Genomic DNA, 15555 nt, shown 5'->3' with positions numbered 1-15555 from the left:
TTCAATATTAAAGTCTAATTTTTTTTTTAGCGGGAACAATTTCAATTTTGGGAAAATTTTAATGCGGATGTTTGGTTTAAAGAGTAAAATATTTTTTTTTTTTGAGATTTTAAAGGCCAATTATGTGTAACAGTCAAGGACTTGCAAAATTTGCTAAAAAAAATTCTTAAGAGAATTTAAAAAATTTCTTTTAAAACTAAATGTTGTTAAAATTTTCTTATCAGTTTTATATTACACTGAGATAAACCCATTCTTACGTACCTATTAACAACCCCTTTTAAGTAATTAATTCAATAACCACAATCTCAAAGGTACATAAATTCCTTATCAATTGGTCAGTTTAATTGACGATTAAAATTCTTTTTATTTTCAAATTATTGGAAATTTATTGGACTTACCTACCACACACTCAATTTCTGATTGCATATCTTATCGCTTAATCAATTATAAACAAATTTCAATTGTTTAGAAAACAACTAAAGGAAATATGTATAATTGTTATTATTTTACTTCGATCGGATTGTTGAATAAACAAATAAAACATAAACTATTAGTAATAATAAGATATAAATCATTTAAAATCCCAGCAAAAACTTTCATTACCATGTAAGGGGTTAAAAAGCTAAAATATACTTATACAATAGCAGTTTAAGTCATTATTTTAACAGGTTGATGTCATTGGAGTCAAGTACTTACCATAAATGCTTACATGTAATTAGAAAAAACCCATACAGCTCTATAGCTGCTCAGGCAAGAGAACTAATGAATTAGAAAGTATTTATATAACACATTATAAGTAAGTCCTTATTAAACTACTTCTATGTAATCCAGACTGTATGTGGTAAGCATTAAATGGAAGTTGTTAGATAAGTAATTACAATTGAACGTCCATTACCTAGTTTTTGCTGGGATGTTATTCACACTAACAACAATTAGCACTTAAGTTTTCTAGATTGTTTTCTGGAGGAAATAAAGAAAGAGATCAGTTTCTGGTAGTATGATGGAATTAGAAAGTTTATCGATATTTTGCGAATAGTTTAACCCATTAAAAGCGTCATATAGAATACGTTTTCGGGATGTAATGCTTTTTTTATCAAGTCATAGCCTATTTAGAATAGTTTGGTTAGGTTGATAGGAGGTTGTATAGTACATCAAATCCGAAGAAATACACCTAGGCCACTATCGGGACTGTCGTGCACTCTGAGTATATTGTTTTTCAATGTTCAGAAACTCAGTTTCCTGGACGTAATTCCTAAGAACTTTCCAAGCAGTGCTAGTCGGGAATGTTATTTTTGGAATAACATCACTTCCAAAATACTTGGATCTAACTTCGTCGAATGCCTGACAGTGGCAGAGATAGTTCTCCAGAGTTTCAATGTACCCTCTCCACATGCTCTACATTTGTTTGAATCCACACGGCCAATTTTCTATAGATGTGCTCGTAATCCTCATACTAACTTCAGACTTGCTTATTTTGAGGAGATTTCTCGTCTGATTCTCATCAGAGCCACAACATGGGATCTTTGTGATTCTACCCAACGTTTCATTATTTCAAGAGGCCTTATGGGGTTTGACTGATCCATATATTTAATTCAGTTTTTGTTGCTTCGAATGGATTAGTGGTTGTGGTTAACTACCTTGAACTCCCTTCCCTTTAAAGCTGTTTCATTCGCCTTTTCGTTGCCGACTACTCCTGAGTGGCCTGGTACCCATATGAAGTAAACCTTACCTCTGGAAGAGTATGCAGTTAAATCTTTATATCAATCCTTTTTTCGATCACCTGATATCGCTCTAAATGCCTTCTGGCTGTAGGTAAATATATTGAGGGCTGTGGGCGCCATATTTATTGTAATCCTATTAACACTTACCGTTGTTCGGACTTCGGCCTGGAAGCTTGTGTTATGATTAGGTAAACGGTAGTATATTTCTGTTTCTGGGTCTTCAATTTAGAAACCCAGATCCCCATTACCTCCCAACTTTGGATTGGAATTTCTGCTGGTATTTGCTCTTGTTTTTCGCTTGACTAAAACATTCCATCTTTTTGGGATTTGGGATGTGATGGTATTTTTATTATCATTTGAGGATTCGGAGTCCTTACCTATACTTAAAGGCAGAGGTAACTTAGAGCTCCCTTCGAGTACATCCTATGTTTTGGTAAATGGCATGTTGTACACTTGACACATTGTCCGCTATGGAGGCCAAGGTACCCACCTCCGTAGTAGTATTGTATGCTCACGATCACATGCAACGGTCATGGGATTCGTGATCTTTCCTTAATCAAAGAAATAGGTTTCTCTGGTATTCCTCTTCAATATAATGCAGCCCTCACTGACACCTATGTTGAGGGTTTTCGTTTTGCTGATGTTCATTTTAAGTCACCCACAGTTCATTGTTTTCTCAAGATTCAATGTAGTCCTCTTTAGATCAGATATCATACTTCACCGGATTTCCTGACTTTTGTCCCATTACCACCAGGAACAAGAGAGATGTATTCCACTTTTTACCATAAAAAGTTCAGATAGTTTTCCCTTACCTAGAACGTATCATTGGGCATAGCTTTCCTTCTGCTTTCTTTATTGGACTTCTGACAGACTTTATTGGAGCAGATTTTATCATAGGTTTGGTATAGACGACTGCCCTCGAAGAAACTGTGGGCCCAGGATCTGCCTTAATCGCTTTTTTTGTTCGGTTAGTGTTTTTTTGTGCGTGTATTGCCGGAGACAGCGGATCTTTCCCCCTCCTCTGCAATGTTATCAATGTGTCTCGTTCTGTCCCTATGTACTGCGTGCTGAACTATTCAGTGGAGTGCCCTATATTATTCTCCATGAACTTTTCGCGTTCACCACGACGTCATCCACACTTCTCTTTCCTTAGAGCGCCCCTATAAAGGAGGTTTAGTTCAACCACTTTTCTAAAATCGAGGTATACTTGATCTCTATATAATGCTTTCAGATTAAGATTACTCATAAGCTTTCGAAGAGAGCAGATAAGAAATCTGTTGTAAGTAATTACAAAGCACTATTCCATAGTTTAGGGTCAATGTATAGCTTAAAAATTGGCCAGAACGCCGCGAAAATTGATGTAGAAGAAATCGACGCTTTTACTGGTATCTCTTTTGAGAAATGTAAAGAAAACTTGTTCTAAATGAGCGCTATGGTAAAACCTCTATAAAGGATGTTCAGTTAAACCACTTGTCTGGATTCGAGGTCTATTTGCTCCTAGGAGAGGATTACTCATAAGCTTTCGAAGAGAGCGGATAAGAAATCTGTTATTAGTAATTACAAAGCACTATTCTATCGGTCAGGGTCAATGTATAGCTTAAGAATAATCCAGCAATGACGCGATAATGGATCAAGATGAAATCGATGCTTTTACTGATATCTCTCTTAAGAACTGTAAGACAAACTTGTTTTGAATGACATGTATGGGAAAGGCCCTTATTTAATGCACTTGTCAGACTTTGAGGTCTATTTGGTCTGTATATGATGCTCTTAGGTTAAGATTATTCGTTACCTTTCGAAGAGAGGGTTATGAAGATGAAATCGACGCCATTACTGGTAACTATCTTAAAAAAGAGCTCTCTGGAAAAGCCCCTATAACGGAGATTCAGTTCAACCACTTGTCTGAATTCGTGGTCTATTCAGTCTCTATATGATGCTCTTTGGTTAAGATTACCAATACGCTCTCAAAGAGAGCAGATAAGAAAGCTTTTATCAGCAATTAAAGAGCACTTTGTCATCAGTCAAGGTCCATAAGAGAAACTTGTTGTAAATGAGCTTTATGGGAAAGCCCCTATAAAGATGGTTTAATTAAACCAATTGTAGGACTTCTAGTTCTACTTGGCATCATCGTCACTCATGTCAGAAGAATAGGTCTTGAATACAATGACTAGTGCCGATTTTGTCACAAAGAAGAGAAAGAAAGGACGCTGCCGCGCCCTACATTTACTGAAAACTGAGAACATACCAAAGTAATGCTCTGTTTTGGTCAGATATAAATGAGCTTTACAAGAAAACTTAATAAGTTAAGAATACTAGGGAAACATAATTTCGCAAAATGAAATGGACTCAAGTGAGCTGCTTATTAAATAGCTGCACCATAAGTTAAACCTCAATAGAATCAGTTTGGTTCAAAATTGAAACGGTTATAATTTAAATATTTTTAATACTATTTAATATTTATTAAATTATTAATATAATTAAGAAAATACCATAAAAAATAATTAATACAATTAAAGTTTATCAGTTCTGTTTTTTTTATATAGAAAGAAATCGAAAAAGTCGAAGAAATTCTAAAGAACTAATTAATATGAAAGCTATTACTATACATCAAAAGAAATTACATAAATACGTGTATAATACCATAGATATTGCATTGTTTGCTAATGATATACAATTTTAAATAAATATATTTTTAAAATTATTAAAAAAATGTATAAAATAAAATGATAAAAAACAAGATTAAATTAATTAGACTAAAATTGATAATAATAACTTTTATAATATAAGTTAAAAAAATCTTTAAAATAAAGTCACATTTCTAACGGTATATAATAAATCATGAAAGCTTTTAACGTATGCTCTATATTTTTAAAGAAATACATTTTATTAAGAGAGCGGGTTTTTGATCTCCATTTACACCTTTCTATTCGCCACTCCATTTGTCTGTTGGCTGGCAGCATCATTCTTTAAAGCGGTTATATTCTTATAATTACTACTACACTGGGAATCGGCTACCGAACGGCCATCTCCTTCATCCCTTCGACAGAATTCATTAAATGGACTGGGTGCTCGTTTTAAATTCGCAATATTACTCGTCACACTAGTGCGTATCTTATGTTGTCTCTCTAAATTATCGGCTGTTGTCAGATCACTGGCCTTGACAATACTCGAGGGTACATTACTTAGCCAGGGTTTAAGATTGGATTTCTTTTGCACGGTGGCTGCCTTGCAGCGACATATAATATCGGCCGGTTCACCACAAATCGAACAGACATCTTTGGCTGTCGCACTATTACTAGAACTTTGGGTATTCAGAGTCTTGGTATTGGCCGTACTAACGGATGATGTAGAGGAGGCACCACTTAGTTCCATTTCACTAACAGCATCCACTAAAGATTTCAAAGCATTACTATTATTATTAGGAGTGGTTTTACAGGTTTCACTTTCATCATAGTTTTTGCTAAGCAAAAGTTTTGAAAGTGGTGGAGCCAGACCCAAGCCCAAATTGCGTTCGTGATAGACTTCGGAAATAGTGGGTGTCATTTCTCTATTCATGTGTCGCATTATGGAATCTTGTATGGTTTTCTGATTGGTCTTAACCGCCTCCTTAGCTACAGCTCCTTGGGAATTGATATTACTAGAGTTGGTGAGACCACTCGCTGTGGAGGAACTTAAATCCTTTTTAGCTTCCTGCAGCAGATCATTGTCTGCTTGGGAGAAGTATAAATTGGAAGCATTAAACACTAAAGCATTGTCTTCATCTTCTGGTAGATTAATGGGTTTCCTACTGCCCGCCGTATTATTGTTGTTTACCGTTGTTGACGACCCAGCTACCGCAGTTGCCGTTGAGGCTAAGGTATTAACCTCGGTTCTAACACTTAAACGATCCATAAATAAGGCATGTTCTTTATTAACCCTAGCGGCCACCGATGTTTGGGCACTGCCCAGTTTGATTTTAGGTTTCAAACGGAAGTGAGACATTTGTCCCACCTTTAATCCTCTTTCGAAATCTGATTCACTGCTGTTGGAGTCTAGGGTTCCGCTGGCAGTGTTGGCAGATCCCACTGATTGTCCCAAATTATTGTAGACCGGAGCCATGGGCGCTAAAGGCCTTAAACTATCCACCAAAGGCATATTTTGTCGGGGAGGTGGTAAAGGAGGCATGAGACCTCCTCTGCGTAATACTGTAGCATGACCAGAACCCTCCCAATCTGTGGTAGAACTAGCCGAACTAGAGCTATCTGGTCGGCGATTGTTGTTGGTGGGCGGTACTGCCGACATTTCGGGTATAACATTGTCTCCCAAATAACCCATGCCACTGCCAGAGTATAAATTGCGTATTCTAGTCTGATGGGCCAAAGCCAAAGAAACATTAGGATCTACAGGATTTTGATTTGTTACCGGAGGACTAGGAGTAAAAGCAGCATCACTTTCTCCTCCACCTCCCGGTCTAGAAACTCTTATGGGACCTCTCAAAGTGGCGGGACCCAAGCGGCAAGCATTTGTTTTGGTTATATGCGATTGAGAGATATAACCATCTGATAGTTCACTATCTGTGGTGTTATTTAAACTGGAATCTAAAGTGGGATATAGAACACCCGAACTGCTGGATGCACTGGCCGGTGTAGACTCATTATCGGTTCTGCCACCATCAGGTTCTCCTCGCCTTCTAACGTAAGATATAAAAGCTCCACTGCCATTGCTTATTAAGCGTGAACGATTTATGGGTAGAGGCGGTAAGGTCAAGCCCATATTTAAGGTTTTCGCAGTATCCAGGTTTAAATTCTGATGCGGTGTAGAAGTTAAGGCGGGTAGATTGGGAGCGGTGTTTGTTAAAGTTAAATCGGCTGCTGACTCCTCTATTAAAGACTCACAGCTGCTGGAGGAATCTAAGCCCAAAGTTTTGGGGGCCTCTTGGGTGTCTGTGAAAGGGAAAAACCATTATTACTTATAATTTTTTTTCTAATAACAACACAACTTACCAAATAAAGCTAACAACGCCTGCAAAACAAATTGACAAGTTCTGCGATTGGCCTGTTTGCCAGTCCTTAAAGTCACCTGATCTTGACCGACTTCGGTAAGATCAAAACCTACAGAAGCCAACAGTTCATGGCAACCTGCTACACGCCATAATCTAACCGATAAAGGTATTTCTATGGATACCTCTATTTCGGGACTTCCCTTGGGAGGATATTGAGTCAGAACATTGCGTATGACGGCTATTATATCATCCGCTACTTCCGAGCTATTAACAAGTTTAGCTAAAGCCTGTAGAGTTAAAGGAGTTAAAGCCAATAGAGCCTGTAAACTGGCGGAGCATTGTGAAAGACGATCTTCGGGATCGGCTTGAGGAAAGAAAACACTTGAAGGTATGCCATTGGCGGCCGGTTCAAAACGAAAACCCACTGCCATTAACAGATCTTTCCAACCTCCCACTGGTCCTGCCTTATTCTCTATGCTCTTTTGTGTCGTATACATGGCATTCTTTTGACCACGATGTATACGCTGCAAACTCTTCTCCACCAAATGCAAACAGACACGCAAAGCATCACGACATTTATCAGGGGTACGCATAAGTTCACATAAAGCATGACCCATTAGGGCCACCTTATTGGAGAGTCGAACATTGCCACCTATAAGTAAGAAACCCGCCCAGTTGGCGGGATGGGCAAAGTGCTTGGTATGTTGAACCGTTTGCATAGCTTCCGCCAAAGCTCTGTAAATATAAAGTTTGTGAGTAAGAGATACAAATCTTAATGGAAATCGGAAACCCACCTGGCAGCTCTTACACCTTGCAATAGAGCTGAATAGAAAGCTCTTAACAAAATCTTGGCTGCTGTTTCCGGCACTGGCCATAGCGATATTAAGACAGCCCCAGCTCCGGCACACAACCAACTACCGGCCAAATTAGCTACCCCTGTACCCGTTATAGGTTCTATAGAATGATAGGAACTTAAAACCACTAACTTTGCATTAAGTTTCATATTTGTAACATCATTGGAGGATAAAATAAAATCGGATAGTTGAGGCAATTCCATATTGCCACCGGACAACTCGGGAGTCTCATCTTGTTCCGCTGAATTTTCACCATTCGAAGACTGATAGAAACGTTTCTGTGACTGAGAATCCACTACATCACCAGGACTTAAAACGACGGCGCCCATTTTCCAACTTAGATTTGCGGCAAAGTGTACACACTCCGCTGAGGGTAACTCGGACACTACCGCCTCTTTGGTGGCATTACAGCCTGCCAAAGTTTTAGCCTGCAGCATATCAGCGACCATGGCTGCCTCCTGTAGAGAAGCTGGTGACTCTGACCAACCCCAAGTTTCGGATAAGGTCGAGGGAATGCGTGGTCCTCCCACCACTAGAGCAGTATTTAGATTTTCCGCCAACTCTCGGGAACGCAACATTTTACTTTTCAATCTTAAAGATTGCAGAGACGGCACTGTAATAAGAGAACATCTTTCCGATAAATATTCACCATCTTCTTTGGCACTGCGTAGAATAGCAAAAGGCACCAAGTACAGTTCATTGTCAAGTACCAGAATCAACTCTTTGCGTCCTTGTCTAGAGACAGCTCCACCCGTAGGCAAAAGATCATCAAAGGGAGACAATAGAATATTAAACAAAGTATGCAAACAAGAAGGACCTTGCCAAGCGGGCAGCATGGGAGCACGACGAGAACGTGAGGAACCTTGCAAACTGCCTATTGAGCGAGTAGAGCCCTGCAGACTAGCCACCGAACCGCCTACAGAACCCAAACTGAACAGGGAACTTAGAGAATAGTTAGAGGAGTTCATTAAATGATTGCGATTAACCATGCGCAAAAATCCCGATCTTTCATTAGAGAAATCATCTAAGAGGTTCTCGGAACTAGAACGCCAACCACTGCCATCGCCTTCGTGTAACACCGAATCCGAATTAACACCCAAATTATCACGCACCATGTTGATATAACGCTCCAAAAGACTTTCCTTATCCTCCGAATCCTTGGCATGTTCGGCCAACTTTTCAGTAGACATTTTCAACGACTCCTCACTAATTTTAATGGAGTGAAAACGCACAATACCCTTTTGGGGCTGTAAAAACCAGGCGTATAGCTCATCTCCCGCTAAACTATAGTACAAAACATTGGTTTTGGTGCGATTGACAATATCATAGATGCTTTCGCTGCAAGTCATCATGGTTTTGCGTGAAATACTATTAGTATCGGGCATGGAGCGGGCCTTACAACGTTCCGCCGCCACTAAAGCATCTTCATTACGTTGCATGGCTACAAAGATTTGCTGCAGGATGTGATAGCAAGAGGTTTGCAAATCGAAGAGACTGCTGCGAGCCTCGGGACTACGTTGATCATAGCGTACCGATTCCAATAGTTGGGCCGCCGTTTCCATTTGTAGTTTAGCACCTTCATTATCACCGGAAGCTCTGAGGGCAAGACCTGTAAGGAAGGATATCAGCATTAAAGTTTCAATCGGTCCAATATTAAAGTCTTGTGTAAAAACTTACCCAATTGATGTCTTATTTTGGCCTCATCTTCCGATTTATTAATCGATTGTGCTATACTCAAGCCCTGCTTTAAATAGTTAAGAGCTTGGGCATGCTGACCCATCTGATGAAATACACGCCCTAATGGAAAATGAAAACAAATTAAATTTTTCGCATTTAACAGACCTCAAAGTCCCACTTACCCAACGACCCACAAGCATACGTTTTACTCAAACGATCCGCAGTTAAAGCCAATTGTTTCTCATAAAATTTTACCGCATCCACATAGGAACGTATTGCTTCGTAGACAGCTCCCAAATTGCCACAAGCTCTGGCCTGCATAAAGGCATTACCCAAATGTTCACCCATTTCCAAGTCCATTTTGTGTAGCTTTAAAGCACCATCATTATCGCCCATTCGTTGATAGACATTGCCCAAAGCACTGGTGGCATCGGACACAAGCATTCGATCACCTAATTCTCTAGCTATTTCCTGCTGATGCTCCAAACAGTTGACGGCTTGTTCGTGATTACCCAAAGCACAATGTATGTTACCCAAATCTCCATAGGATACTGCTTTCACTTCTGGACTGCCTAACTCATGGGCCACCACTAAACGTTTCTCTAGACAAACTAAAGCTTCTTGCAGATTGCCTAAAGCTCGATGGCTGTGACCCAAACCCCGATAAGCTCTTTCTTGATCACGAAAACTTTGCAAGGAAGTGGCCAATTGTAAATGACGTTCATGGCACTTAATGCCTTCCTCATAGTCGCCCAAGGCATCATAACAATCTCCCAAATGACCTAAAGCTCTTGCCCGATCATGTTGTGTAGTAGGTAGATTAACTCTTTCCAAGGTGCCCAATTGTTGTTCCAAATAACCTATAGCATCTTCATAGTGACCCATGTTAAGCTTTGCTATACCCAAATTACCATAAGCTTGTGCCTCTATGGCGGAATCTTGCAACTCTTGAGCCCTTTCCAATTGCTCCTGATAACACTTCACCGCATGAGTGTAATTGCACAAAGCCATGTGCACCGCTCCCAAATGACCATGAGCTTTACATTCTCCTTTCAGATCGGACATTTCCTGTCTTAAGGTCAACTCTTGGGTGTGATAACCCAAAGCTTTGTCGTATTTCTTAATTAAACGATGAGCCAAACCTAAAGCTCCACAGGCAGCAGCCTCCATAGATCTTTCGCGGGATTGACGGGCCAAAGTCAGTTGTCTCTGATACATTTTAGCGGCTTCCTCTATCTCTCCAGTTCTAATCAAAATATCACCTATATTGCCTAAAGCACGAAACTTGCCCGATAAATGATTGGTCATATGAGCCACCGCCAAAAAGTATTTCTGACACTCCAGTGCGGCTTGATTGTTGCCCAACGCTAGATGAGCCAAACCTAGATTACAATAAGCTCTACCCATGTTCATTTTATCTTGTAAATCTTTGGCCAAAGCTAAATCTTGATCGTAATATCTTACAGCTTCCCGATAGTTGCCTATGCAGTAGTGGGCATAGCCCAAAAAGTGACAAGCCTTGCCTTCGGCTGCCACATCTCCCAGTTCTTGGGACAACATTAAATACTGTTCATAATAGGGTACGGCCTGGGCAAATTCCTGTCGGGAACTTAAGCAGTTACCCAAATTTAATAAAGCACAAGCCTCGCCTTGGGTATCCTTCAATTCCCGGGCTATATTCAAATGGGCTCGGTAGTGTATGAGAGCCATATCATGAGCTCCTAGAGCTTGATAAGCCACAGCCAAATTGCCATGCGTAGAAGCCTCGGCACTGCGATCATTTACCTCTTTACTAATGGTCAATTCCTGTTTATGGTATTTAATGGCGGCCTCATATAATCCAGCCGAGGAATAGGCATTTCCTATATTACCATACGCTCTACCCATGCCAGCACGATCATGCAGCTGTCTAGCTATAGTAAGATGAGCTTGATGTAGTTTTAAGGCGGCATCATGTTCCCCTAGCAACTGATAGACGATTCCCAAATTAGAACAAGCTCTTCCTTCTCCTATTTTATCTCGAGCCGCCAACGCCATTTCCAATTGTTTTTCATGCCATTTCTTGGCCTGCACAAAGTCCCCAGCACATCGGGCCGCATGACCCAAACCAGCATAGGCTCGTGCTTCTATATTACGATCTCCTAGTTGTTGGGAAATTCTCAAAACCTGCTCATGAAACGTCATGGCTTGGGCAAAATTACGGCGATAATGATGACTAGAGCCTAGATTGGAATAAGCTCTGGCTTCCTCAACTTGGTTGCCCAGTTTACGTGCCAATCTTAGATGTTGAGTATGACAATCCACCGCCGAATCAAATTCTCCCATGGCTAAGTACACCGCTCCGACATTACCTATTTCCCGAGCCTCCTGTAAACGATCACCGATTTGTTTTACTAGCTGGACACATTGCTTATGGCTTGCCAAGGCATTGGGATAATCTCCTATGGCGGTATAAACATGTCCCAAAGATGTGAGGGCTGCTGCTGCAGCTTGAGTGTCCTTGCATTTCATAGCCAATACCAATTGATAACGATGGGCGGTTAAGGCCTCTTTAAAGGAACCTTGACTAAAATATGCCGAACCCAAATTGCCATGGGCTCGACATTCTCCGGCTGTGTCGCCCAAACTTTTAGCCACCGCAAGATCTTGCTGCATATAGCCAATGGCTTTATCCAATTGATTTAAAGCCCAGTGGGCCGAACTTAAGGCACTAAAAACTGAACCTCTCAACTTCAGGGAACAGGAACCTATACGCAAAGCGGCTTCTAATACTGTAACGGCTGAGTGGTACTGTCCCGCTTGCAAAAGCTCTTGACCCACCACGGATATAACCACAAAAGGTGATTGATCTAAATTCATGGCACGTAATTGCTGCAACGTCGGCTCTAGAGCATGTCTTAGAGGACTTTTAATGGAGGCCTCTAAAAGTCCTGCTAATAATTGTTTATTTTGAGGATCTTGGCCTAGACCAGCAGCGAATGAAGCTAAGGCCTCGCCATAACGTCCGAGACACTGTAAAGCCACACCTTGACGAAAGTAAGCTTTCGGCCATTGAGGACAAAGTTCGCGAGCTTTGGTGGCATCTTGTAGGGCCAAAGCAAATTGACCATGTTTCAGGCGTGCCGCTGAACGATTACTGTAGAGTATGTAATTGCCCGGATCCAGTTGTAGAGCATCTGTATAGAGCAGGACTGCGGTACCAAAGTCACCACTTTGGCAGGCAGCATTTGATTGGCGAACTTTCTCCAAAAACAAAGCCCGATTAGCAGCTGTAAGTTCGGGATTGCATTCGGGTTCATTCTGAAAAGAGAGAGAGAGAGAGAGGGAGAAAGAAACCTTTAGTAAATGCGTTTTAAGTTAGAGATAGGAAAAGAGTTGAGTTTAATTGTGTATAACTCTTAAGAATAGATCGACAGTTCAAGAAATTAATTTGCCCTTTTCTACCACAAAAACCTTTTAAGTTATTATGATAACAACTATCTCTCTTAAGTAATTGTTTATATCTTTAAATCACCACAATTTCTTCAACTAATTTTATTATTATTTGAGAAAATTTTTCAAATGATTAAACATTTGTTTGCTGGTTGTTTAAAATCCATTTATTAGATAAAATAGCAAAATAATTGAAGTAATCTTTTCTCTTAACTATATATTATAAAAATGTTCAATACGCGAATTCCTGCACTCCCATATATTATAAAGCATATATATAAAGTTACTTGGCAAACTTAAAGTATCTAAGTAATCAATCTAGTGTTTTAAGTGCACCACAACACTACAATTATTCAAAAAGCTTATCTTTAAAGACATTCAATCTTAATCACAAATATTTTTTCTTTCAATTCTTTTTCGCTCTCTTATGTTATTCTCTTGTCGCCGCCTCCCGTTTGCATTTGAAAGTTATTTATTTTCGTCATAAGGTATATGAAAAACATTAACAAAGTAAGTACAGGAACAGGGGTGGGGTATTAGGAAGGGGGTACAACTTGGACTATTTAGAAAATTCAAGTCAAGTCGTCTGAGTTCACTACTTAGTTTATAGTTCAGTTGTAGTTCAGTTCTAGTTATATTCTAGTTCTGTTCTAGTTCTATTCTAGTTCTGTTCTAATTCTGTTCTAGTTCTGTTCTAGTTCTGTTCTAGTTCTGTTCTAGTTCTGTTCTAGTTCTGTTCTAGTTCAGTTCTAGTTCTGTTCTAGTTCTGTTCTAGTTCTGTTCTAGTTCTGTTCTAGTTCTGTTCTAGTTCTGTTCTAGTTCTGTTCTAGTTCTGTTCTAGTTCTGTTCTAGTTCTGTTCTAGTTCTGTTCTAGTTCTGTTCTAGTTCTGTTCTAGTTCTGTTCTTGTTCTGTTCTAGTTCAGTTCTAGTTCTATTCTAGTTCTGTTCTAGTTCTGTTCTAGTCCTGTTCTAGTTCTGTTCTAGTTCTGTTCTACTTCTGCTCTAGTTCTGTTCTAGTTCTGTTCTTGTTCTGTTCTAGTTCAGTTCTAGTTCAGTTCTAGTTCTATTCTAGTTCTGTTCTAGTTCTGTTCTAGTCCTGTTCTAGTTCTGTTCTAGTTCTGTCCTAGTTCTGTTCTAGTTCTGTTCTAGTTCTGTTCTAGTTCTGTTCTGTTCTAGTTCTGTTCTAGTTCTGTTCTAGTTCTGTTCTAGTTCTGTTCTAGTTCTGTTCTAGTTCTGTTCTAGTTCTGTTCTAGTTCTGTTCAAGTTCTGTTCTAGTTCTGTTCTAGTTCTGTTCTAGTTCTGTTCTATTAAAGCTTTTTTTGGACACCTCTGATAAACTCAATTTCTATGTCTGAATCCGTAGAGAGCACAGAACAGTAACATGCAACTACTAACATTAATACAACTACAAAGTATTAGAATATATTGTTGCTACTAAAAATTAAACATGTTGTTGTTGCCTCAGCATTTGTTGTTTGCCACAGCAAAATACTTTGTGTTACGACAACTACATACATACAACATTTATTTAAACTACTAAAATGTATTTTAAATTTAAATTATTATAATGGGAAAATGTAATTTTTCTTTAATAAACAATACTCGTGATATAAGTAAACAACATTCCAAAGAGTTAAATGCTTTTCTTACGTTTTTTTATCATCTAGTTTGCTTTAAGTCTGTTTTCTTAATAAGAAGATTTAGTTGTGGATATGACGGGAGTAAAGAAAATAAGAGACAGGGAATTAATAATAAAATTGAGAATCATGGATGAGGGAAATGGTTGCCGGATTTTTGAAAGATTTCTAAATGATTTCTAAAGCCTGAACAGAACTGGAATAGAATTAGAACAGAGCTAAAACGAAATGTGAAAATAACAAGAAGAAAATTAGAATTGAATTAGAACTGAATTAGAACTGAACTAGAACAGAACTAGAACAGAACTAAAACATAACTAGAACAGAACTAGAACAGAACAGATTTAATTATTTTTAAGGTATATATCTAGAAAAGAACTAGAAAGGAACTAGAACAGAACTAGAATAGAACTAGAACAGAACTGCAAGTTGAACAGAACTAGAACAGAACCAGAACAGAAAGGAAACAGAACTAGAATTGAACTAAAACAGAACTAGAATTGAACTAAAACAGAACTAGAACAGAACTAGAACAGAACTAGAATAGAACTAGAACAGAACTAGAACAGAACTTGAACAGAACTAGAACAGAACTAGAACAGAACTAGAACAGAACTAGAACAGAACTAGAACAGAACTAGAACAGAACTAGAACAGAACTAGAACAGAACTAGAACAGAACTAGAACAGAACTAGAACAGAACTAGAACAGAACTAGAACAGAACTAGAACAGAACTAGAACAGAACTAGAACAGAACTAGAACAGAACTAGAACAGAACTAGAACAGAACTAGAACAGAACTAGAACAGAACTAGAACAGAACTAGAACAGAACTAGAACAGAACTAGAACTAGAACAGAACTAGAACAGAACTAGAACAGAACTAGAACAGAACTAGAACTAGAACAGAACTAGAACAGAACTAGAACAGAACTAGAACAGAACTAGAACAGAACTAGAACAGAACTAGAACAGAACTAGAACTAGAACAGAACTAGAACTAGAACAGAACCAGAACAGAACTAGAACAGAACTAGAACAGAAGAACAGAACTAGAACAGAACTAGAACAGAACTAGAACAGAACTAGAACAGAACTAGAACAGAACTAGAACAGAACTAGAACAGAACTAGAACAGAACTAGAACAGAACTAGAACAGAACTAGAACAGAACTAGAACAGAACTAGAACAGTACTAGAACAGAACTAGAACAGAACTAGAACAGAACTAGAACTAGAACAGAACTAGAA

The 15555-nt window shown here is 38.9% G+C and overlaps 1 protein-coding gene across 1 annotated transcript in view; it reads right to left on the bottom strand.

Moving 5' to 3' along the window:
* Window positions 1–4165: 4165 nt before the first annotated feature.
* Window positions 4166–15555, bottom strand: part of LOC111686171 (tetratricopeptide repeat protein 28) — a 54990-nt gene continuing 43600 nt past the window's right edge. The window contains exons 2-6 of the mRNA XM_046945386.1: window positions 9416–12533; window positions 9234–9353; window positions 7497–9165; window positions 6704–7437; window positions 4166–6643 (exon numbers count right to left, since the gene is read on the bottom strand). Of these exons, the coding sequence (XP_046801342.1) occupies window positions 4635–6643; window positions 6704–7437; window positions 7497–9165; window positions 9234–9353; window positions 9416–12533 (7650 nt within the window). The 3' untranslated portion in view covers window positions 4166–4634. The remainder of the gene's footprint in view (window positions 6644–6703; window positions 7438–7496; window positions 9166–9233; window positions 9354–9415; window positions 12534–15555) is intronic.

Source organism: Lucilia cuprina, chromosome 3 (genome assembly GCF_022045245.1).
Source record: "Lucilia cuprina isolate Lc7/37 chromosome 3, ASM2204524v1, whole genome shotgun sequence".
Classification (NCBI taxonomy): Eukaryota; Metazoa; Arthropoda; class Insecta; order Diptera; family Calliphoridae; genus Lucilia; species Lucilia cuprina.
Note: the sequence above shows the minus strand (reverse complement) of the source record. Positions and strands in the feature narration are given on the sequence as shown.